This window comes from Diabrotica undecimpunctata, chromosome 9 (assembly GCF_040954645.1).
Source record: "Diabrotica undecimpunctata isolate CICGRU chromosome 9, icDiaUnde3, whole genome shotgun sequence".
NCBI lineage: Eukaryota > Metazoa > Arthropoda > Insecta > Coleoptera > Chrysomelidae > Diabrotica > Diabrotica undecimpunctata.
The window spans coordinates 5,531,512-5,557,879 of record NC_092811.1 but is presented as its reverse complement, the minus strand read 5'-3'; the positions used below and the strand labels follow the sequence as shown (position 1 = coordinate 5,557,879).

General features: G+C 35.5%; 2 protein-coding genes and 1 non-coding gene across 5 annotated transcripts in view; 2 read left to right on the top strand and 1 right to left on the bottom strand.

Annotated features, from left to right (window-relative positions):
• Positions 1-26,368, bottom strand: part of LOC140449445 (vasoactive intestinal polypeptide receptor 2-like) — a 482,093-nt gene that overhangs the window by 81,391 nt on the left and 374,334 nt on the right. For 2 of the 3 annotated variants that reach the window (XM_072542618.1, XM_072542620.1), the window contains exon 1: positions 23,122-23,340. The exons of the other annotated variant lie outside the window; for it this stretch is intronic. The gene's annotated coding sequence lies outside the window, so the exon portion shown is untranslated. Of the gene's footprint in view, positions 1-23,121; positions 23,341-26,368 lie in introns of those variants that run through there. 3 annotated transcript variants of the gene reach the window in all.
• Positions 5,529-9,959, top strand: LOC140449983 (uncharacterized). Its single transcript, XM_072543400.1, has one exon. It carries the CDS (start codon positions 5,529-5,531, stop codon positions 9,957-9,959), a length of 4,431 nt encoding a protein of 1,476 aa, XP_072399501.1.
• On the top strand, positions 13,332-13,442 carry LOC140451559 (U6 spliceosomal RNA). The gene has a single exon (XR_011952081.1). It is a non-coding gene; the product is annotated as a U6 spliceosomal RNA (small nuclear RNA).

Here is a 26,368-nt window from a genome sequence, read left to right as displayed (position 1 = left end):
TACAACCTACTTCAATTGGTTATACAAGGGAAAATCCAGGGCAAGAGAAGTGTAGGAAGAAGAAGAATCTCATGGTTGCTTAACTTGAGGGAATGGTACGGATGCACATCAATTGAACTATTCAGAGCAGCAGCATCTAAGATCAGAATAGCTATGATGATTGCAAGCCTCCGTCGCGGAGATGGCACGTGAAGAAGAAGGGGCCTTACGTGGCCCAATCATATGTGTCTTTTAAACATCTTTAAAACAAATAGATTGTTCGAAGAAAGATGAAAAGGATGCTTTTTAGTATAAGGAATGGTAGCATACCTCGACATAAAGTTGTTGTACGACATTGTTGCAAATCTGTTTCCGTGTTAATAACAATTCTTGAACAATTAAAATTAAATTTTTAATTAAAATTAACAATTAAAATTGTAATTTTATATCATTGTGAGCGAAGTTGAAATTTTAGTGCTTATTTATTGTTTGTGATTTTAAAAATGGCACTCGTTCCAACTGATGCTGCTAGGGCAGTGGCTTTAGTTGAAGCTGGTTACAGTCAACGTCATATCGCTGGTATACTCGATGTACCCAGAACTACGGTACAAGATGCCATCAGACGATTTCGGGAGACAGGATCGTACAACCTCAGGCCAGGTCAAGGCTGAAAACGATGCACTTCAGTTGGAGATGACCGCTTCATTGTCACTAAAGTATTGAGAAATCGCTTTTGCACCACTCCTGAAGCTCGTAGCTCTCTTCTTGAGGTGAGAAACGTTAGTGTGAGTAGACAAACGATTAGAAGAAGACTCAGAAATAAGCTTGAGGGCTTTTCGTTCAGCTCGCGCATCACAACTGCTCCCACAACACCGTAGGGCTAGACTTCATTTTGCGTGAGAATATGCTAACTGGACTATTACGGAATGGAAGAATATACTGTTCTCAGATTGGAGAGCAGAATAGCCCTAAAAGGTCCAGATGGACGCCAACCTGTCTATAGGTGACAACACGAAAGGTTTGCTGCATGCGCTATAACCGAAACAGTGGCTTACCGAGGCGAGTCAATAATGATTTGGGGAGGTATTTCTTACGAAGCGCATACTGATCTTCTTCTGTTCGATAGTGGCAGTGTAAATGCCCAAGTATACGTGCAAGAAGTTCTCCAAGACCATGTCATGCCTTTTGCACCATTCATTGGTGACAACTTTAGACTAATGCATGACAATGCACGTTGCCATACAGCAAGATCTACCTGTGAGTACCTTAATGAGGACGGGATTCAAGTTCTACCATGGCCAGCACACAGTCCTAATCTTAACCCAATTGAGCATATCTGGGACAATCTCAAAAGACGGGTAAGAGCTAGAGTAATAGCCCCTGCATCCTTTAAAGAGCTGAAGACAGCTGCGGTAGAGGAGTGGCACAATATCCCCCAATCTGATATCCAGGATATCATGAATGGATTGCCAAACCGTCTCCAAGAAGTCCTAAGAGCTAGAGGCGGCAACACTCATTATTGATACCCATTTTTTTTCAATTAGACTTTGATTTCCAAAATATTGTTAATTTAAATTTTCTTCAAAGATTTTATTCATTGGATTTTTACTGTAACAAATGACTTTTTTTCAAAAAGATTATTTTTTCTCTTCCGCGTAGATAAAAATTGATAAAAAACATGTCTAGTTGTTAAAGCACCTAACTTTTGTATTATCCAACATAAGCGAATCAATCTATAAACAAAATGTTGAGAAAGCGTGAGGCTATAGTTACGATTTAATTTCAGTATTCTACAAATGCTAGAATATTCCAGAGGGTGATGCAAACTTTCAGAAAAAAACACAGTTTGATTCGTACACCCGGTATACAATGAAAATTTAGCTGTTTAGCAACAATATTATTATAAAGATATTGTCTAGGAATAAGGTTATAACATATTTAAAAAAACGGGTGTGGCAGTCCAGTGGGACTGCCGGTAGAAGTTATACTTCTATACACGCGTTCGCCGTTAAAAATTTATATAGGAGTCAATCTGCACAATCATTACATATGTAATGCTATAGGTAAGACAGAGCAAAAAGAGAAAAATAATTAGTTATATAGGTATATGGTGCATCGTTTGCTGTATATAAACATTTGACCTGTAATAGGAGTATAGTAAATGAATGATTGTATCAATATTTTAATGAAAATATATATTTTTATTTTTATATATGTATAAAAGGAGTTGAGTGCAAAAAAAAATTTTACACATACTCTGCAGTCAAATTCATTGTTTATTTTGTTATTAATATAAAAATTACAATACAATAAATACACTGCAACATAATTCAATATAATAATAGAATATAAATTAAAATGTAATATTCACAAGTATTTAAAACTGCCAATATACATAACTTACTTTACGAAGATAAAAATAAAAAACCAACAACTCGGATTATGTTGTAAACTTTCATTTTATTTTAAAATTTATGTTTTTTGCGTATATTACATATATTTAATAAGATTAACGTGAGGTTTTTTAAATATTTCAAAAATAAAAAACGAAATTCATAACTGGGATTCCAACTCACAACCACCAGCGTATGAACCACACACGTAAAGGATTTGCCAATTAGACATGACACTAACGGATTTTAAAATTGACAGTTCTCGGTAAAACCGTGATTATTTTGAAATACAAAAGCCTAAAATAATTATAAACGTTTAATTTTAAATAATACAAAACATATCACATAAATAATAATAATAATACATATTATAATATATATATATATATATATATATATATATATATATATATATATATAAATATATATATAATATATATATATATATATATATATATATATATATATATATATACAATATTATATAATATATAATATTAAATATATAAATATATATACAAAAGGAACATTTTTATTCTCGAGAGAGGAAGAGAGAGAGAAAATATATCTTCTGTCTCTCTCTTACTCATTATCTTACATATGTCATGGTTTCACAGATTCACTCCCATGCAAATTTTTAACGCCGACCGTGCGTATAGAAGTATAACTTCAAAAATCACTTAAATCGGACATGTTTAGGAGATATAATAAATCAAAAATTACCCATCTTTAAGGTAGCCGGTTAATTTTGGCCCAGAGTGTATATATTTTAAAGATGAGAACTTTAAATGAGAATTTTTTTTTAACTTTAGTAAAAAATTATTACCTCGCTTTGTCTACAAACAAGAAATTTTACAAAATAGAATTAGAGTTTATTAGAAAAGCCACTAATTGACCTTATTAAAAAGCACATATGTAATTTTCTATTTTCCGCTCATGTTGCAACACCCGATATACGAGCAGCTATTAAAACTAACTCGTTATCGTTTTCTTTCCATCTTAGAGTCGGATCAATACTACCTGTATATTGCAATATTAATTGGTCGATTAGTTTAATGGAAAATGTCTTACTCCGGTAAACCTACACATATCACCTTGGAATATAGATTAAACCTCCTATCAAGTACCTGCCTTCAACAAATTGGTTTGACGAATTAGTATACTTACTTTAATCTAGCCATCATATTCCCGAAGGCGAAACTATGCAACTCAGAATATCTAAAATGTTTGTTTTATATATAAACTGAATCGATAGGGATGTAGGTTTCGTGGGAGATTGTAACGTAGGATGTTTTGAGTTGGCTGAATTATAGAGTTTCTTTATAATTCGTGCCACACCGGGATTAAACTATGGGGGATATAAATACAATTTTTTATTTTAAATTTCATTTTTACAACAAATTATAGAGTTTGTTCTGATTTTACTAATGGAAATGACATGGCAAGGAAAAGGTGCACGGAAAGAATAGACTATAGTCCTACCAGAGATCTAAGAAAGTCATTAATATTTAGTATCGATAAGAAGTGTCTACCGCAAGACAGCGGGGGATCGCCTCTGGACAGGATCGTTCTTTTATTTTCGATTTGCAATACTTATTCGATTGTTAGGTGTATTTAAAAGCCGGTCTTTATCATTGTCTACTAAAGTTATTATAGTTGCAAAAATATTTACATACACTACATTCACATATTTACAAAACTTTATCATTTCTAAATAGAGTACAAAAAGAATAGAGGCAAAAATACTTTAGAAAATATTATTTTCAAAATTGAGGTGTGTCATTTTGTCCATTTCTAATTCAATTAGACGAACCACAGATGAATTTAGGGTGGGCGAAACATTACTTCTCCTTACCGATGCTTTTAGCTCATGCCATATGTGTTTAATCGAATTGAATATGCATTCTTCTTCTTCTTCTTAGCCTTCTGTCGTCCATGTTTGGACATAGGTCTTTCCCAACTCCTTCCATCGGTCTCTATCCTGAGCAACATATTTCCAATTTGTTCCGGCTATTCTTTTAATGTCATCAACCCATCTCATCTGTGGTCTTCCTCTGGGTCGTTTACTTTCGTAAGGTCTCCAATGTCGTATTGTAGTATTCTAACGTTGGTCTTTTTGTCTAGCAGTGTGGCCCGCGAAGCTCCATTTAAGTTTGACAATTTTTGTTGCTATGTCCTCGACTTTTGTTTTTGATCTTACCTAGTCGTTCCTCTTTTTATGGGACAGTCGTATACCTAACATTGCCCTTTCCATTGTTCTTTGTGTTGTAACTAGTTTATTCATGTTTGCCTTGGTTAGGGTCCAGGTTTGACATCCATATGTCATGATAGGAAGGATGCATTGGTTGAACACTTTGCTCCTCAAGTATTGGGGTATTTTGCGGTTCTTAAGTATCCAATTAAGTTTTCCAAATCCTGCCCATGGTAGTCTTGCTCTTCTAGTAATTTCCGCACTTTGGTTCTCTTTGTCAAGTTTCAGGATTTGGCCTAGGTAGATATATTTCTGAATTTGTTCTATCTCACTGCCATTTAGAGTTATACGTCTGAGATCATCTGTGTTTGTCATTATTTTTTTTTTCATATTTTTCACGGAGAAAAAACTCTATGTCAGAGACACTCAGTAGATTATTTTTTATAATTTATGGCTTAAGTCGAGTATTATTGCTTATTGCACTCAAAAGATGTTTATTCTAAATATTAGGGCGACGTAGCTTTTATGTTTATGTCTCACTTCAAGAATGTGTAATTAAATTTAACGACTTCCCGCTTTGATTATGTTTTTATTTCGGAGAAGCCGTGGCATGTATATATTAATTTAAAAGATTGTAAAATCAGTACCTTTTTGAACTTACCACCGATATATTCTTTAGAATTATTTCATTTTAAAACCGCCTGTAATTTTTGAATAGAAGTTATTGTTGATAATTTTGGACTTTTATTCCATCGAACGATATTGATGTAGAACGGGTAGATCTACATTGATACAACCAACATTTGGCGACCGTGACAGGACGGGCAGTTTACGGGAATAATCGTTTTTGAGTATACCGGGTGTGCCGAAAGTGTAGTGATCTAACCGGACACACTTGACCGCACGTTTAATTTGTTGTTGTTCCGATAAACGTGTGTAGTTTGTTCAAGTGTGCATTGTGAATCATGGATCAAAACAAAAAGCACCGTAAAGTACTCCGTACCACCTTTACTAAATCGGCGAAAGAGTTGGAAGAGCTGTTGTCGGCGCCGGAAGGAAAGGTACGTTTAATCGTGGTGACCTTAGAAATTTTGAAACGAAAATATGAGGATCTAAGGAAAGTTGACAGCGATATATACCAGTGTCTGTTGGAAAGTGATGAAAGTGAAGCAGACTTGTTGGCAGAGATAGATGGCAGCGAAGTTTATCTAAGGAAATTTACCGACCTGAACACACAGGCTGAGGATTTTCTACAGAAGCCGCGGGACGAGCCAGGTGAAGAGGTAGACTCCATGGCATCGGAAAGTAGTGTAGGCAGCAGATCAGGTAGGCGTAAATTTAAATTACCTACTCTAGAACTTAAGAAGTTTGATGGAAATATTAGAAACTGGTTGCCCTTCTGGTCCCAGTTTCAAAAGATACATAATGATCCGGATATAGATTTAAATGATAAAGTGGAATATCTGGTCCAATGTACGTTAATAGGTAGTCGGGCAAGACAGTTAGTTGATAGTTTTCCAGCCACTGGGGACAATTATGGTAAAATGGTAGACTGTCTTCTTTCGCGATTCGGGCGGGATGATTTGCAAATAGAGGTATACGTGCGGGAGTTGCTAAAATTAGTAATTAATAACACCTCGTCTGGCAATAAAAGGGATCTATCTTTGTTGTACGACAATCTCGAAACTCAATTACGGGCGTTAGAGACACTTGGGATAAAATCAGATAATTACGCGGCGATGCTGTTTCCGTTAGTAGAATCGTGTTTACCATCGGAACTATTGAGAGTTTGGCAACGTATTCCCGAGGGACCCGAGGTCGCTGGATCACAAGCTTTTATAAATACGGTGGGCGTTTCTACTATAGAAAATCGACTTAACAATCTCATGCACTTTTTGAAAAGGGAAGTCGATAATGAACAGCACATTTCTTTAGCGGTGGAAGGCTTTGATCTACCTAGTGCAGCAAATAGAGATGTTAAACGGCCTAGTCAGAAATCGCGGATACCACAAGAAAACTTTTCTACGGCAATGGGTCTAATAAATTCAGAAGTGACAACGAAGTGCCTTTTTTGCCAAAATTCGCACGACAGTACTGGCTGCTTTAAAGCTCAGAAGTTGACCTACGAGCAAAAAAGAAATATTTTGGCACAAAAGGGTGAATGCTTTCGATGCTTAAAAATTGGCCATCAAGCTCGAAAATGTCGAGGGCATTTAAGTTGCTTAGTTTGTAGTAGATCACATGTTTCTCTAATGTGTCCGACACTTTCATTTAATAGAACAAAGGCAAATAATTTGGAGCAAAAACAACAAGATGATACGGTAGCGAAAGTCGATCAGGCACTTGCGAATAGTTCTAATATGAACACACAGGTTTTTTTGCAGACGCTGCGCGTAAAAATGACTCATTTAGGTAAATCGAGACATGTGCGAGCATTGATTGATACTGGATCGCAGAAATCATATATTTTGAAGGCGACAGCTAAATTTTTGGGATATCAGTCAAAAGGAAAAATTAGTCTCGTTCATGGGTTATTCGGAGGAAGTAATTTGATGCAAAATCATGATTGCTATGACGTGGAATTAAATCACGATACTTATAGTTGTACCTTTGAAGCACTGGATCAAGCTGTTATTTGCAATAGTGTATCTTCCATATTCGATGGGCCCTGGACGGAAGAGCTTCGTAAATTAAATATTGAAATATCTGACTCATATGATTCTACTCCAATTGAACTTTTGATAGGATCAGATATCGCGGGCAAACTTTACACTGGAAGAAGACATATTTTGAATTGTAACTTGGTAGCGATAGAGACCCTATTAGGCTGGACTCTAATGGGAAAGATACCAGTTGAAACGCATAGTAACTTATCTATGATCTCGCTCTCTCTTTTTGTCAATAATGCCCCTATTACGAATCTTTGGGAGCTCGACGTACTAGGCATAAATGATCCAATGGAAAGGAAGACTCGCGATGAAACCGCTTTAGCAGCAAAGAAACTTTTTCTGGAAACCATTTCTGTTGACACCGATGGACGATATGAAGTTAGGCTCCCATGGTTGGAGGGACATCCAGCGCTGCCTAGTAACTATCACTTGGCAAAAAGTAGATTAGATAACACGGTGAAGAAGATTACTAAGGATGGTTATTTTGAGGCATATGACCAAGTATTTCAAGAGTGGTTAAATGACAATATTATTGAGGAGGTAGTGGAGGAGCAAAGGAACCAGGAAGCTTATTACCTACCACACCGGCCAGTGATTAAACCAAGTAGCATTACTACGAAAATACGACCAGTTTTCGATGCATCAGCCAGAGAAAAGGATAGCCCTTCTTTGAACCAGTGTCTAGAAAAGGGGGTGAATTTAATTGAGCTAATTCCCGCTATTTTGTTGAGGTTTAGACAGCAGAAATTTGGAGTAACTTCAGACATTAGCAAAGCTTTTCTACAGATCAGTGTACATCCGAAAGACAGAGATTTCCTTCGATTTCTATGGTATGATAAGGAGAACAACCTTAAAGTGTTTCGTCATCGACGGGTAGTGTTTGGAATCAACAGTAGCCCGTTCTTGTTGGGAGCTTCATTAGAATATCATCTGTCAAAACTTGTGGATGAGTATGACTCGAAAGCTTCTTTTACTACAGACACTGTTAAGAAACTGTCAAACAGTTTTTACGTGGACAACTGTGTTACTAGTGTTGCTAGTGAAATAGAATTGAAAACCTTTATCAAAGAGGCAAATATGATAATGGCTAAAGGAAAATTCGACTTAAGAGGGTGGGAGTTTACTCACCAAGTTCAAAATGATTCATTTAACATTTTTACGGTGGTTCTGGGAATTAAGTGGAACAAGCTGGATGACACTTTATCTATAAACCAAGACGACGAAGATATCGAACAGATTTTAAGTAAATCGGTAACCAAAAGATTGATGCTATCCCAAGCACAACGAATATTTGACCCCATAGGTTACAGTTGCCCAGTCACCCTACTACCAAAGCTGTGGTTACAGAAAACATGGGAGAAGCAACTGGGATGGGACACGCCGGTTGACGAGGAACTGGAAACTCTTTTCCGTAGCTGGATAAAACAGCTTTCTTATCTAAATGCAATAAAGATACCTAGGTGGATAAACGCTGGTACTGAGGAAGCAGAACACTGGACGTTTCATACATTTTGCGATGCCAGCAAGGAAGCCTCTTCCGCTGTGGTATTTTTGAGAGGAATTAGGGACGGGCGTGTATTCGTACATCTCTTAGCGGCTAAATCAAGGGTATGCCTCTTCATATGTGCCGTGTATCGTGCCGTACACCTTGAACTTTGTACTGCATTATCGGTTGTTAGTTTTATGCAGGCTTTACGACGCTTTATTGCCAGACGGGGTCGTCCAAAGACTATTTATAGTGATAATGGGACCAATTTTGTTGGTACTGAAAATGCCTTTCTTCGAGTGGACTTTGAGAAAATCGCCGAGAGCAGTAGTGTCGAACGTATTCAATGGCGATTTAACCCTCCTACGGCCGCGTGGTGGGGAGGATTTTGGGAAAGACTTGTGGGGGTTTTGAAGCAGTTATTGCGCAAAGTGTTAGGACAGGCCTCGCTAGACTACGAAAGTTTAATGACGGTAATTTGCGATTGCGAAGCCATCATCAATTCAAGGCCACTTACCTCTTCTAATGACCCAAACGACTTGATACCTTTAACACCCATGATGTTTCTTAGAGACCAGACAGAGAGTGGGGTTCCAGACTGTGATGCTGTTGACCAAAAGGCTCTATCTAGGAAAGTGGTGTACAGACAAAAACTGGTTGATGATCTTCGACGAAGGTTTCGCAACGAGTATTTAGGCCAGTTAAAGTTATGGTTTAAAGGAAGAAGTAGCCAACAAGTTAAAGTGGGAGACATGGTCTTGGTTGGCAATGATCAAGATAAGCGAATCAATTGGCCACTTGGTCGAGTAGTCGAACTTCTTCCTGGAAAAGATAAGCAAGTGCGACTTGTGAGAGTTAATACCGAAAGGGGACAATTTCTGAGACCTGTGCAACGCTTGTACCCTTTGGAATGCACAGTCAATTCTATCCGAAGAGAGGGCAATTCGAACAACTTGGACTCTGAGGGAAACAACGACCCAGGCATCTCTTCTCGAGCCCAGTGGAAAGAAGTTGAGGTGCGCGCGGTTGAAAGTGCAAACGAGTGTGATGACGCGAAGACGGGAGTGTCTAAAAGCAGAGTACCCGAAACGCACAAAAGTGCAAACGAGTGTGATGACGCGAAGACGGGAGTGTCTAAAAGCAGAGTACCCGAAACGCACAAAAGTGATACGCGCTACGTTACGCGGAGTGGGCGTAAGGTTAAAACATCTGCTAGATATACTGACTTTTTTATGAACTAGTTTGTAGAATGTTTTAATTTTCTTGTGTTTTATTGTTTCTGTTTCTTGTGTAGTAGGTTTTCTTTTATTTTTTATGTTGTTGTCTCTGATTGTTTGTGAGTCACGTTTCTTATTGTAACTTTGCCTCAGGTGGGAGGATGTCAGAGACACTCAGTAGATTATTTTTTATAATTTATGGCTTAAGTCGAGTATTATTGCTTATTGCACTCAAAAGATGTTTATTCTAAATATTAGGGCGACGTAGCTTTTATGTTTATGTCTCACTTCAAGAATGTGTAATTAAATTTAACGACTTCCCGCTTTGATTATGTTTTTATTTCGGAGAAGCCGTGGCATGTATATATTAATTTAAAAGATTGTAAAATCAGTACCTTTTTGAACTTACCACCGATATATTCTTTAGAATTATTTCATTTTAAAACCGCCTGTAATTTTTGAATAGAAGTTATTGTTGATAATTTTGGACTTTTATTCCATCGAACGATATTGATGTAGAACGGGTAGATCTACATTGATACAACCAACACTCTACATAGACAAATACACAAACTAATAATACCTATATGAAACGAAGAGAAAATACCAACAAAATGGCACGAAAGTGTAATAATCTGCATCCATAAAAAGGGAGACAAAGCCAACGGCTCTAATTATAGAGACATCTCCATCTCATAAAATCTTATCGTACATCCTATTAAGTAGGCTGACACCGTTTGTAGAAAATTGACCATAGATCAGATCTTTATTTTACGACAGCTGCTTGAAAAAGGATGGGAATTCAATAGAACTATCCATAATCTCTTCATAGATTTCCGGCAAGCGTACGACAGCAATCAAAGGGATCATATGTAGAAACTCTCAGAATCTTTCGAAATAAGCAGTGGCCTGAAACAAGGAAATGCGCTGTCACCTCTCCTCTTTAATATAATCCTGGAGAAAGTAGTAAGAGCAGCACAACTTAAAACAGAATTACTGAGAGTAAATGGATCAAAATTACTACTAGCATACGCAGATGACATTGACATTGTGGGAAACACAGTCACCAATGTGAAGGAGACTTTTAATAAATTGGAGGTAGAGGCAAAGAAAATTGGTCTAAGGGTAAACGAAGAGAAAATCAAATACATGTGCATCAACAGACAAAAGTGACGAGATAGAATAGGGCAAAATGTTACAATAGACCCATATAACTTTGAAAGAGTGGAGAGTTTTAAATATCTCGAAGCAACAATCACTGCAGATAACGATATCGCGGAAGAGATTAAAGGAAGAATTCGGGCAGCAAACAGATGTATGTACAGCCTCCACAATACTGTTAAATCTAAACGCCTAACACGAACATCAAATATTAGAATATATAAAATGGTGATCAGACCGGTGCTCATGTATGGGTGTGAGACGTGGACCCTGACCAAAGAAACTGAAAGAAAACTTAGATATTTTGAGAGGAAAATCCTTAGAAGAATCTTTGGGCCTTATTCACGACATTAATAGCAACCACTACCGAATGAGAACAAATGCTGAGGTCAAACAGATGTATAGAGCGAGCGATATATTCCAAGAGATTAAATACCAACGTCTAAAATAGGCTGGCCATGTCCATAGACTTCCTAATAACCGCCTTGCCAAATTAATATGGGAGGAAGTTCCCACAGGAAGAAAGCCCTTAGGACGTCCGCGAATGCGATGGAGAGACAATATATGGTCAGATCTAAGAACAATGGGGCTTATCTACTGACCCAACTATTATGAACGACCGTTCAAGATGGAAGCAAGTTGCGCAGTTAGCCAAAACCCACCCCAGGTTGTAGTGCTATGAGAAGAAGAAGAAGTTTTAGGTTGACAAAGAGCATAAAAAATTCGACTGATGTTAGTTTGTATAAGTTTTTGCCAGATGAAGTAAAAAGTCTTCTCTTGTTATCGTTTAAGTTTAAAATCAAATCACACTTTTTGAAACAATGTTTCTATTCAAAAACGGAGTACCTAAGTACAGCTTTTGTACAATAGTACTAGTTTGGTAAGGGTATTTGCCTATTATGATGACATTTTATGTTTTTATATTTTTAATTAGTGTGTTTGTTGTTTCTTAAATTCTTAATATTAAATATCTGTTTGTAATGTTTAAATTCTCAAAAATTTTATATGTATGTATGTATGTAAAAATGTTTACTATTCCTTTGACTTGTCAAAAACAAAACTATTTTTGTACCATTGAGCAAAAAGACAGAAGAGGGAATGTAAAGGTAGTGGGGGCAAACATATTGTTAGACGGGAAGTGCTATTTTGAGAGACCACATTAAACAAGGAAAGAGTCACTTTTAAGAAATCAAATTTAGTTGGGTTATGTTGTTGTCTGTCCCAACTGCTACATGAAAGCTTATTTATATTGAAGTTTTTTAACAATTGTGTCACATTTTAGACTATTATCGTTATTATTTAATTAAAACTGTCTCGTCTAAGACTCATTCTGAAAAATATTTTATAGCTACTTTAAATTTGGCGCCTTTGCCCAGGATATGTCCTCCATATTAAGAGGCCACTTTTATGAATTTTGGTCTCCTTTTCATAACGATTAGATTCCATCTTTTGTCTTTTTGCTCGATGATATTGACTAAATAAATTCTATTCTATTCTATTTATAAATAAAAATGACATATTTATAAAAATCAGATAATATTTTCTGGGAAAATTATTAGAAAAAGATTATTTTTTGGTTCTTCTTCATTCCAGAGTTTATATGGGTATTCCCGCTTTACGATGACACGCAATTACAGATCCCACTGATTCTCTCAGTTAACAACCCCATTCAGTTTCGTCGTTTTGAACTTACATCCCCTTGGCTAATTCCATAGCGATCTGTCAATAACTTGATACCTGGAGGGACATGAACTCAATATTTTAGCACTAAATAATTCCGTTTCTTACATCATCTTGTCATTACGGCTAAGTGATCGGGATTCCTTCTTTATTAAATAAAATTAGACGGTATTAAATTGTAATTCGAACTGCTTATCTGCTTATTGAGGTATTGGGTAAACAATATTTTAATTAAATTATCTACGAGGGTTGATCCCGGTTTAATAATTTAATTTAATATAATTGAAAATATTGTATTAACGGTATAATCATTTTATAATTCGGTCGAATCAATTTTTACTATCGGGTAATTATAAACTGTTAATGAAGGCTTTATTTGAACAAAAATGTGAATTTGAACAAAAATGTGTGTATTTAAAATCTTCTACCTTATAATCTAATTACTCCAATCTGGAAGTCATTTCAATTGTTAATAATAATGAAGAAAACTGTAAATATTTTAAATTAATAGTATTTGAGTATATTCAAAGATTTTTAAATAACAAAATAACAAGTGTACTCACTTCGGCGGTACATATACATACTAAAATTGGAACGATGCAGAGAAGATTAGCATGGCCCCTGCGCAAGGATGACACGCAAAATCGTGAAGTGTTCCACATATTTAGTTTATTAAAAGAGATAAAGTAACTCTCTGGTGGAATGAATAATGTGAAGAAGCTATTAAGGAAAGTAAGAAAGCTCTTCAAAAGTACAAACGGTACAAAAACCTAGAAAACTTAATTAATCTTAAAAGAAGTAGGGCTAGAGCCAAACTGATTACCACAAGTTCTAAAAACAATCCTAGATAAAAAATGTAGAAACGATAAATAATTACACATCTTTAACAAATATATGGAGAAAAATAAAGAATATAACAGGCACTAGCTCATATCAAGGAATCCATTCATTAGAAGTAGAAAATGAATCGTCAATAACAAACCATGCAGAAATCGTAGAAAACATACCAGAAACATTCAAGTTAACATCCACAAATTTTAACTATGATAAAGATTTCTTAACATACAAAGAATAAAAAGAAACTATCCCTATTAATGTAGTAAACAATAATAAACCTATAAATGCACTTATCACAATCAAAGAACTAAGAGAGATGATAGATTATTTAAAGGACACATCCTCTGGTTCCGATGAAATCCCAGCTTCTTTTTTGAAAAACCTACCTGACGAAGCAGTAGAAATATTATTAAAAATATATAATCATATTTCCCATTTTATGGAAAACAGCTATAACTATTCCCATCTTAAAATCTAATAAGCCACAAAACAAAGCAGATTCTTATCGTCCAGTGTCTCTAACTTGTGTAATGTGTAAGCTTTTAGAAAAAATTATAAATAAACCATAGAGTAGTGGCTATACCACTCTGAGGAGACCTAAAGAGGTCGAAATACGTATAAGCGGCTGTCGCTGCCTTGTATAAAAACAAAAATCTAATACCGTCATTATGTTTCATTACTTTACTTCGGTTGGAGTACCAGAAACTGAATTCACTACGAATTTTGACCATGATGAACGGCATGTGGAATGCAATTTTACATTCCCTTGCCGAGTAATTCATCAAGCTGTTTGCTTCGCAAGTTTTAGGAAGCGCAGTGGTAAAAATTTGAATTCGGTTTCGCCAGGTAGAAATCGTTTGATTTCTCTTTTTATAAATAAAAGTTTATTGTGGTGTCTGGAAGAAAATAGCCAACTGATTAATGAACAATCTGGATTTCGTCCTTTAAGATCGACTACCGACAATTTAGTAAATATAAAATCACATATTAATAACTCATTCTACAACAACCAAAAATGTATTGCAATTTATTTTGATTTGTACAAAGCATTTGATATGGCTTGACATCACAAGATAATTTCTACACTGCAATCATGGGGCTATCAAGGAAATATATTTGCTTTTATTAAAAATTTTCTCCTAAATAGAAATTTTAAGGTAAAAGTAAACGGTCTTCTATCTAATGTGAGATATAAAAAAAAATTGTACACCCCAAGGCTCGGTAATCAGCCCGACGCTTTTCCTTATAGCTATTAATGATATAATCAAATCAATGAACAAACCCATTCAAGCGAGATTATACGCGGATGATCTTATAATATTCTTAAAAGAAAACAATATAAAGAGTATGGCCAAATTAATAAAAGATCAACTCGATAAATTTATAGCATGGTCTAAAAGGAGTGGTTTTCAATTTGCTTCATCTAAAGCTCGCTGCATCATATTCTCAAAGATACCAAAATAGATAAAAGATATACCTAATTTAAAACTTGGGAGTCATACACTTGAATATGAAAATACAATTAAATATCTAGGTTTAATATTTGATCAAGCTCTAACCTGGAAGGACCACATCAGATATACATCAGCTATATGTCAAAAAAGACTAAACTTCTTGAAATGCCTTTCTGGTACGAACTGGGGAGCCGATATAGGAACTCTACTCGTATTATATAAAAATCTGATCCGGCCCAAGATCGATTATTTATGCCACGCTTACTCGTCTGCTTCTACAACTCTAAAAGTTTTATACACCATTCAAAATAACGCTCTTAGAATAATAAGCGGTGCATTTAGAACAACCCCTATCTTAAGTCTTTAGTTCGAACTCGGTGAACTACCATTAGATTTAAGAAGACAGGAATTAATGCTTTCATATGCATCAAAGCGGTACTCTTTACAATATCACCAAACCATTCGCTGCTCGAATATCCAGCACGCAAAAACCCACATTTCGTTTTACGAAAGATGCAGACGAATCATAAATGAATTAAACCTTAAAGTCCCCGAAATCTATCCTAGCAAGATGCCAACTTCCCCTCCTTGGCTAATATATATATATAAATATATATATGCCGTTTATAGCGTAATCCGCCTTTGGGTTCCCGTTCGCCAAGCCTGTCTATTCTGCCAGTCTTCTTCAGACAGATTTCTTGCTGACATTGCTTTTGAAATTTCTTGCATCCATGTTGTTGGTGGTCGTCCCCGTTTTCTTTTCTCTGGTGGTATCCATTCTAATATTTTTTTTGGTAGTCTTTCTTCCCCCATACGTCTAACATGTCCGTACCATGTTAATTGTTGTTTTTCGATGTCTTCTATAATTGATCTTTGTACATTCATTTGATTCCTTATATCCTCATTTCTCATATGTTCTAATCTAGACTTTCCCGCTGCTCTCCTCCAAAAATTCATTTCAACTGCCAACAGGTAACCTTTAAGTTTTTGTGATAACTGCCATACTTCTGAGCCATAGACGATTACTGGTTTCAATATGGTATTATATATTCTTTTTTTCGTTTCCTTTTGGTTATTCTGTCTTTTATGGCTTTATCAGTTCTTCCTGTGTTTGTTAGTTTTATCCCCAAATATATACATTGATTGCATTTCTTAATTTTCCCGTCTTCTAAGTCGAGGTCATCTGCAGTATTTTGTCCTCTTATACAAAGATATTGCGTTTTTTGTAAATTTACTTCGAGGCCCCATTTTTTGTACTCTTCCATTAGTTTTCTAGCCATATACTCAGGTCTTCCTTGTCTTGGGCAATAACTACCTGGTCATCTGCATAGTGCAACGTGTATAACGTTTCATCCCCAATAGACAGCCCCATCCCTTTACACTTCTTTTTCCAGTACCTGAGTGCTTTGTCGATATATATATATATATATTAAATAGTAGGGGAGATAAATGACAACCTTGCTTCAGTCCTTTTGTTACCTGAAAACCATTAGAAACCTTATTTCCTATTTTAACTTTTGATATTGTGTTGTTATATAGATCTTTAATAGCGTCGATTAGTGGAACGCTGATACTGGTTTTCTCCAATACTTCCCACAACTTCGCAACAGGCACGGTGTCATATACTTTTGTTATATCTACTAAAAGTAAATGCACTTCTTGAAATCTCAGTGATCTTTTCTCGAGTATTTGGGATAAGCAGAAATACTATCTATTGTGGATCGTCCTGCTCTGAATCCGTTTTGTTCTTCTGATTCAAAAGGACGGTATTCTTCGCATATGTGTTCTTTTATAATTCTCCCATATAAGCTGCTAAGCGTGCTCGTAGCAGTTATACCGCGATAGTTATTGCAATCTTCCTTATTTACTTTTTTATGGATAGATGTAATCCATCCTTCTTTCCAACTTTGTGGCACTGGTTCTCCGTGCAAGTGCCTATTGAAAACTTCTGTTAGTATCTCGAATAGTTTGCTGGTTCAATTTTTTATTAACTCTACATATATCCCCTCTGGACCCGGAGCACGTCCATTTTTCAACAATGATACAGCTTTTTTAGTTTCTTCGATGTTAATTGTTGGTGGCTCTCCTTGAATCAGGACTTTATGTTGTTCTATGTTTTTGTACTAACAGTGTTTTATAGTGTTTTTCCCATTTTTCGGGCTCTATGGAGTCTATTGCTATTTGTTCTGTTTTGTTGGATCTGATGTTTTTTATAAACCTCCAGGATTCTCTTGATTTGGGGCCGCCAATGTACGTATCGAATTCCTGACATTTTCTCTCCCAGCTTTGATTTTTTGACTCTACTATTAACCTTAATTTCTCAATTTTCTTCCTTTAAATAGTTATTCACAGATGGATCTAGAACAGAATGATGTGTAGCATCTGCCTTTGTAACAATCTATCTATCTATCTATTCAGCCCTTGCTGTCCAATTTTGAACATAGACCTCATCTTCCTTCTTCCACGTCTCTCTATTGTATGCAGTTTATATCCACTTCGGGCCTGCGTTTCTTCAAGTCATCTGACCATCTCATTTGTGGCCTTCCTCTTTTTCGTTTGTAAGTATATGGTCTCCAGTGTATAATCATCTTATTCCATCTGTCGTCTTTCTGTCTTATGGTATGTCCAGCGAACTTCCACTTAAGTTTTGCTATCTGCTTTAATACATCGGTCACTTTTGTTTTGTTGCGGATCCAAGTATTTCTTTTCTTGTCTGATAGCCTGATGTTCAGCATTTGTCTTTCCATGGCTCTTCGGGTCTTTGCTATTTTTCCATGTTTTCCTTTGTAAACGTCCAAGTTTGGGAACCGCAGGTGAGAACAGGAAGTATACATTGGTTGAAGACTCTTGTTTTTAAATATTGGGGGCCTTTGTAACAAAGGATGAAATAAAGAAATATAAACTAGCGGAGACTAATACTATTTTAACAGGAGAACTCTTTGCAATATATAAAGCCATATGTCACGTTACAAAATGTCCTGAAGCTAACTTCTTAATAATTACTGACTCACTAAGTTGTCTAGAAATCATCTCATAATTCTATTCTTCCCATCCTGTAACTAAACTCATTACACAAGAATTGCACAACCTAAATCACAGAAACATTGCTTTCCTGTGGGTGCCATCTCATATTGGAATCACGGGAAACGATCTGGCGGATAAATATGCACGAGAAGCCTTAGAGGACACAACTATTGAGTTCTATCCAAAAACTCCAGCGACAGATCTCAAATCATATTTCCACAGCAAAATGGTTAACATATGGAATAGCAGATGGCACAAAAAACAGGCAAAATTACTTGAGATAAAACCAATATTTCAACCAAGGTCTGATCTGACCAACCATGGTCTGACCAATCGTTTTTCTCAGGTTATCATCACACGACTGCGGCTTGGTTATAGTCTATAGGCTTGCGTGACCCCGTTAACAGTAAAACACCTTCTAGTGGAGTGCCCGTTACACAGTGCGGAAAGATGTAAATTCGAAATCCCGGAGAATTTGAGAGAACTATTCTTAAAGTGCAGTGAGAAAGTGATTATCCAATATCTAAAAGCAATAAACTATTTATACAAAATTTAATTGTTACGCTATTCAATTATTGTTAATACTTTTTCTTTTTTCGCTAATAACCTTACAGGCTGATGCGAGTTTGTAAATAAAACAAAAAATAACAAGTGTTTATTGACATGTTAATGTAAACGCTTTAAATATTTATTTGCTTCTCAATTATATACCTACACATTTTTAGATTGTGCTAATATTATGAATGGTTAGAGGTTATTAAGGAGAAAAGTTATGTAAGATGAAACTTAAAGATATTGAAAACCAAGTCGATTTTTTGAAAATGATTAATATTTTTTCTAAAAATGCACAAAAAACCTAAATTTCGCGTGGAATGAGGACAATACCACAAATATTCAGCTATACACCATTCAAGAAGTTTCATTTATTAGTTATTGCAAAATTATAATTTGGGTTTAAATAGGGTAGTGATGCGCAACATATGACGCTGTATCCTGTTAGCCTCACTAGCCTGTTATACTCAATTCCGACTCTCACCTCCACGCGGAGAATCCCAGTAACCTGAGCAATTCTGTGGAAGATTGTGGTAACCAACCCCAGTGGGAAGCAGAGTCAGGGCAAACGAGAGCGGGAAAAATGGTCCTTCGAAGATTAGGGTGTTGGACAAAAGGTTAACGACCTCTTCCCCTAAAAAAACTTATTGGTATGAAAGCACAAAGAAGAAAAGTTTAATTTAGGGATAAAAGGAATAACGATTTACGGATCTGCACATTGAACGTACGAACCCTTTATGCCCCAGGTGCTCTTAAATTGCTAATACAAGAACTGGATAAAATGAAAGCCGATGTAATAACATCGAAGATCTTCAATGCCTTTTAAATGATCTAACTCTTGCAAATAAAGCTCAGGGTTTGAAAATAAATATCAAGAAGACAAAAACAATGATTATAAGTAGAAATGATAACCCCAACGCAAAGATATATGTCTCTGGAGAAGAAATCGAACAGGTCAGGCAATTTAAATACTTGGGTTGTTTGCTGAATGAGGGTTGGAACCCCGAGAATGAAAGAGCAGAGTTGAACAAGCCAGAAATGCTTTTTTGAAGCTTCGTAAGTTTCTGACTGATCGCAAATTGGACTTCAACCTCCGATACAAGATGCTTAAGTGTTACGTGTGGCCTGTTGTCTTGTACGGAATGGAAGCATAGACGTTAAAGGCCAGTTCCATTAACAAACTTGAAGTGTTTGAAATGTGGTGAATGCGTCGAATGCTTAGAATATCATGGACGGACAGGGTCAGAAATGAGGAAGTACTCAGAAGAGCGGGCTTACAGGATAGGTAACTTTTTAGTTATGTAAAAAGTAAGAAGACTGCATACTTGGGACACATATTACGAGGAGAAAAATATACTTTTCAGCAACTGATACTCGAAGGAAATATAGAGGGTAGGAGAGGTCTGGGACGTAAAAAAAGTCATGGCTGCGCAATATTCGACAATGGACAGGAATCCACAGCTATGAAATGCTTCGCAATGCTGCTAAAAACAGAATTATTTAATCCTGACTATTTAATATCTCACCTGACAAGACGATGTACGTTGGACGCCTACGCAGAAATGCACGGCACCTTAAGAAGAAGAAGAAGATGTAATAGCGATTCAAGAGATGAGATGGACTGGTTCAGGAATTATCGAGAGAAAAGACTACAATATATACTATAACGGACATAGCACCCCATACGAGTTTAGCAGTGGTTTTCTGGCAAGTAAATAAGCTAAGCAATTAGACCACATGTGGAGTCATACGTCGCCATGTTACCAAATCCGCTGGTAACTTTAACATCATAATATTTAATACCATATAATGTAAACTAAATTTAAACAAACAATTTTTAACGGGTTTTTACCCACATATTTAGTGGCTTAATACATGTATACCTAGACACTGATGATGGAATATGGAAAACGTTTTGTGATATAGCTCGATTGGGTTTTTAAAATTGTACCTTTTATAAAGGATTTTTAATAAAAAATTTTGTGATATATGGTATACAGCCAACTACAGGAACTTAGATTCCTTGTGGATAACAATATAAAGTTTAGATTTTCATTCAAAATTTGTGCAAATTTTACTTCTTAATGTTAATAAACAATGAAGATAAGATTTTTAAAAAAATATTCCCTAACTACGTTCCTATTGGTCATAGAAGGATTTTTTAAATGTTTTTTTTTTACCAGCTATTAAGTGGTTGTACGTACAAGTCTGTAGCTTAAAAATATAGAAGTTATTTCTTCTTCTTCTTCCTACTTTATAAATAGGCTTAATGCCTGTTTTACTTCGGTTTTTAGCCTCAATTGACGTTGTCTGACTATCTTTTCCTCGGTCGTCCCAATGATCTTCTTCCATTTGGCGATTTGTCTCTTGCTATTCGTACTATTCTATTTTCTGTCATTCTTTCGATGTGTTGATTCCATTCCACTTTTCTTCTTTTGGTCCACGCGTTTATTTCCTCTATACCACATCTCGCTCGTATTTCCTCACTTCTTACTCTGTCTCTTAGAGTTTGGTTTGTTATTTTTCGTAAGACTTTCATTTCTGTTGTTTCCAGTAGTCTTTGTGTTTTCGCCGTATTTGCTCTTGTTTCCGCTGTGTACGTCATTATCGTTCTTATTGTTGATTTATATATCCTGGTTTTCGTTTCCATTGTGAGGTATTTGTTTCTCCAGATTGTGTTGTTGAGACATCCTGCTGCTCCGTTTGCCATGTTCACTTGTTTTTGTACTTCTTCTTCCACTTTTCCGTAGCTTGACAGTTTTATTCCCAAGTATTCAGTTTCCATCACTTGTTCTATTATTTTGTTATTTACGACTAGTTTACATCGTCTCGGTTCCGCTGATATCACTATCGTTTTAGTTTTCTCTGTTGAGATCTCCATGTTCTATATGAGCGCGCCGTATCTTCGAATTCTTTAATTAATCTTTGTAGGTCATCTTCATTTTCGGCTGTTATTATGGCGTTGTCGGCCATAAGAAGTTATTTGAATTGTTTATAAGTAAAAAACATACCCCTTTTTCAAACGTTTATTTTGTAAATAATGTCGATTAAAACGCAATATGTATTTAACTTTTGAGATAGCTTAAGTCTTAAAGAATCCTATGCAATTTGCTAAATGTATCTAGCATCATTAATAGAGCAAGTTCAATAGTTTAAATATTTAGCCTCAGGGATAAATAAATTAAATAACTTTTAAACTATTTGACCGATCAGGGTGAAATTTCGCACAAATTTAAAAGACGGTAATTCCTCGATGTTCAAATGTATTAATAACAATTTATTTTGTTAATGAAACAATTAATAAAATTTATAAATTAGTGCAAAAAACTGCTTTTTTTTAAAAATATCTCCGTAAATTATTTATCAATTTTAATTTAAAAACGGGAAAATAAAAATATTCTTGATATAAAAAAATGATATAAATATTGTTTATGTAAAATATAAGGGAAAAAACTTATAGACAAAAAATCAAATTGTGACCATAAATTATTGTATAAAAAAAACGCAAGGTAAAAATACAAGTACTTTTTCATCTATTCGTCATCTAGGAACCCCCACCTATGTCTTGTAAAAGCTTCAGATATCTGCGAAAAATTTTTCGACCTTTTTTTTTATTGTAATTACTATTCAAATGGGAATAAGCCACAATTTAAGGTTAAAGTACGTTTATTTACGTTTCAATTTCCACTTCGGAAATCGTTCTCATTTCTCGTTCGGAAATCAGAACGATTTCCGAAGTGGAAATTGAAACGTCAATAAACGTACTTTAACCTTTAATTGTGGCTTATTCCCATTTAAATAGTAATTACTTTAAAATGGCACAACAAAATAGCTTCAGAACAATACTTTTTTTTTTAACCAGACTGGGCTATATCTATCTAACAGACTTATTACGTTCTATGTAGCACATTTTATTGTTAACGAGGAGATTCTTACACATTTTGATTATACTCGTATTAGGCCTGCTAAGGAATGAGAGACTTTTTAAAGTTTGTTTAGCCATAATAATCCATTGAAATCTTAAATTTTTTATTCCTTAGCGTGCATTTCTTAGAGGACGCAATTTAATTTTTTTGATGTATTTGGAAGGTAATTATAAGCTTAAGTTCAAGTTTGTGGAGTCGCAACTCTTGTCCCCCGGCCGCCATCTTGGAAAAGGATGAGAAAAAGTTTTCGCGCTGTATCCAAAAATTTTATTTAAAATTATTTTTAGCAAATTAAATTGTCTACAACTTTATTTCCATTACTTTTAATCGTAAAATGATAAATAAAAAAGTTATAAACAAAAATAACTAAAAATTTTGGAACAAATTTTCTTTTGGACCTTTTTTCTGCTAATTTTACAATAGAATGACATCAAAGCAATATCATAGAGGGTTTTTTGTAGAATAATTTTAACTACAAATTTGTTTAATTTCATTAATTGCTCTGGTTATAATTAATTTCAGGCTCGTTGATCAAAACAAAGTACCACTCACTTTTTCCGTATCGTAAGCTGATCAATGTAGCTCCTCCGCCTATTTACAAATCACTATCAGAATTTCAAGAACAAACAAAAACACACGCCCAACAAAACTTTTAAATTCGCGAACACAGAAAAACTTTGTCTTAGGTCGGCACTGGCGGCATCCGAATAAGCGACCGCAATATAATCTTCAGAAATTAATGTGATTATGATAATCCACACCGTAAACAATACCGACTGAGTCAATAAAGAGAATTAAATGTTTGAGAAGTGCGATAAAAAGTTGGATCTTCGAGTGGATTTTACAATATCGTAGATATCATCGAACCTACTATTTATCACACGTTTCCTTTAAACAAAAAAAACTTGAATTATGATATTTGATAAATTATACAAATAGATATGATAGTGAGTCATCAAGTTCAATGCTTTTTCTTTAATTTGGCGATAAGAACGACATAGTACTCCCAAGAGTAGTAGATGTGTTTATATGTATAATAAGTTTTGTATATTATTTGCATTAGGTTTTCTACTAACAGTAATCGCATAAAAATAGAACGGGGGGTTAGACAAGGAGACCCAATGTCACCTAAACTTTTTAATACGGTGCTAGAACATGCTTTTAAGAATTTGGATTGGATGACAAAGGGAATAAAAATAGATGGAGAATATCTAAACAACTTACGTTTCGCCGATGATATACTTATAATAGCTGAAGATCTAGGTATGGCAAGAGAGATGGTACAGGAACTCGTTGTGGCTACAGAAAATGTAGGTTTAAATATAAATATCTCGAAAACAAAAATCATGACCAATTTGGTACCCAACCAGAACATCAGTATTGGTGGGAAAGAAATAGAACTCGTAGATAGATATAAATACCTGGGACATGAAATTATGATTGGCAGGGATAACCAGACTCATGAACTGAAGAGAAGAATCGGCCTTGGGTGGGCAGCATTTGGAAAACTGAGAGAAACTTTTTAAAGTGAGCTGCCCACATGCCTAAAGAGAAAGGTATTTGATCAGTGCGTCCTCCCAGTCTTGACGTACGGAGCAGAAACACTTACCTTAACAAAAGCAGCAGCTACCAAACTAAGAGTCACGCAGAGAAGAATGGAGCGGTCCATGTTAGCAATAACTCTGCGAGACAGAATAACCAACGAAGACATCAGGAGAAGAACCGGAGTGACTGACATCATCAAGAAGATAGCCAGACTAAAATGGAGATGGGCAGGACACATAGCCAGAATGACAGATGGGCGATGGACAAAGAGGTTATTGGAATGAAGGCCAAGGGAAGACAAGCGTCGGTCGACCACCTACAAGATGGACTGACGATTTAAGAAGACTCAATAAAAACGGGATGAGAGCGGCGCAAGATAGACGGGGTTGGAAACATGAGGAAGAGGCCTATGTTCAGTAGTGGACTCTTGAGGCTGGATGATGGATGATTAGGTTTTCTACAAACATTTCACAGCTTCTTGTTACGTTCCAAATTTAAAGTAGAAAGTCCCACCTCTATTTTATCAAAATTTAAATAATTCAGGACGTGTAAGAGCGGTTGCCTATAATATATTATAAGCAAGGTGGCGAAAATAAAATTAGTAATTTTCAAATAGGGGTAATGTCTGGCAAATTGTGCTGAAGTTAAGGGAACACGTCCTCTTTTTTGTGAAGAAACTAATTTAGATCGTTCTTTCTAGAGTTATCTTGGAAGAATTGGGATCATAAAATTGAAATTTTTGAATCTCGGTATTATTCGGTGACCTCCGTGTGTCAAGTTGTCAAGTGTTCGGAAAGACGACGGAAAGAAAGTGATTCCAGGTTTGACGGTGTAACTGAAAGGTTGGGCTAGATTAAAAACGGCATTTTGTTTTTTTGCTTTTGCTGCTGTTCCATGTGGGATCTGGACTAGTCCGAACCGTGTGGATATTCAAGGGGATTTGCTGCCTTCGTGGAAGGGTTTTTTTTGGAATATCCACAATTTCGCTAAATAAAGCGGATCTACAGTACACGTGAATACCGGGAGTCGCATTTAGATCAAGAAATTAGCCTTAATCACGAGTCCAAATAGCCGACTACGCTTCGGTCCAATTTGGGATATTTCAAACCCCTAATCTGGCTAAGAAGGGGTTGGTTGGTTTGTTTGTTTTTTTCTGCTTCTTCTTCTTCGTATTTTTCCATCTGGCTGTAATTTTCAACTTTTCAACATTGTCACACAAGTCTATGTACATCGGCAATCGTATGGGATTTTGGATTGAAGACACGCTGAACTATAACTGGAATTCCACGCGGTGAAGTATATGAAAATTCGAGGTATGGATCGATAATTAATTTTCAACGGAAGATTTAAGCACCGTCTAATTTGGTTTGCGGAATACAATAGTTTTTTTAAAGATTATTTGCTGTTAGTTTTTATTTTCATATTTACAAATACTTTACAGATTTTTTTTTAAAGATAATTTGCGGTTTATTTTATTAATTCAATATTTACACATACCTATTTTAATTTTGTAAACTGCGTCTAAGGGGGGGTTATATATTTGAGATTTATTTTTTTTTATATTATTTTCTGCGCACGCACTTGAGCTCACGTGGTGTCCTATTTGCGTTAATTATTTTTTTTGGTTGGTATTGAACCGCACACCCCTTAGCGTCCGGTACTTTTGATACGTCCTACCTTTCAATTTGTTCTGTTAAATAGAAATAACTTATGAATTTTTGTTAGGCAAGCAGAAGCCGCATTTTTATATTATTTTTTTATTAAGCCTATGGTAAAGTTAAATAATATTGTAATATGTAATATGTATGTATTTATTTTCAACTATCTTGGGAATCTATTTATTAAAATTGACTAAATTCTAATCTGACAATTTCATTTATTTTTTTATTTATTCAGGTTGTATACTGTTACTTAGTATTTTAGTAGTAAACCTATTGGTAAGTTGGTGGTTTATTGAATAGTAACGTAGGGAAGGCTGTGGGCCAATTTACCTGGCGCCCCTGATATAACTTCGGATTTTTTTTGTTTTGTGGACCGCACGACCATCTCCACTGTTTTGTCTAGCCGCGAGCCATTCCCAGACTGTCACCGTATAGTACTTTTCTTTCCGGGTGTACGTCTGATTTATATTTGTTACATTTTGTAATTTTTTTATATAGATTCGGTTTTGTACGCCACATATTTTGGCGCCCAACGTGGGGCCCTTAATTAATTAACCTTTTTTTTGTCAACCCCTTGTGTAGATTCCTTTTAA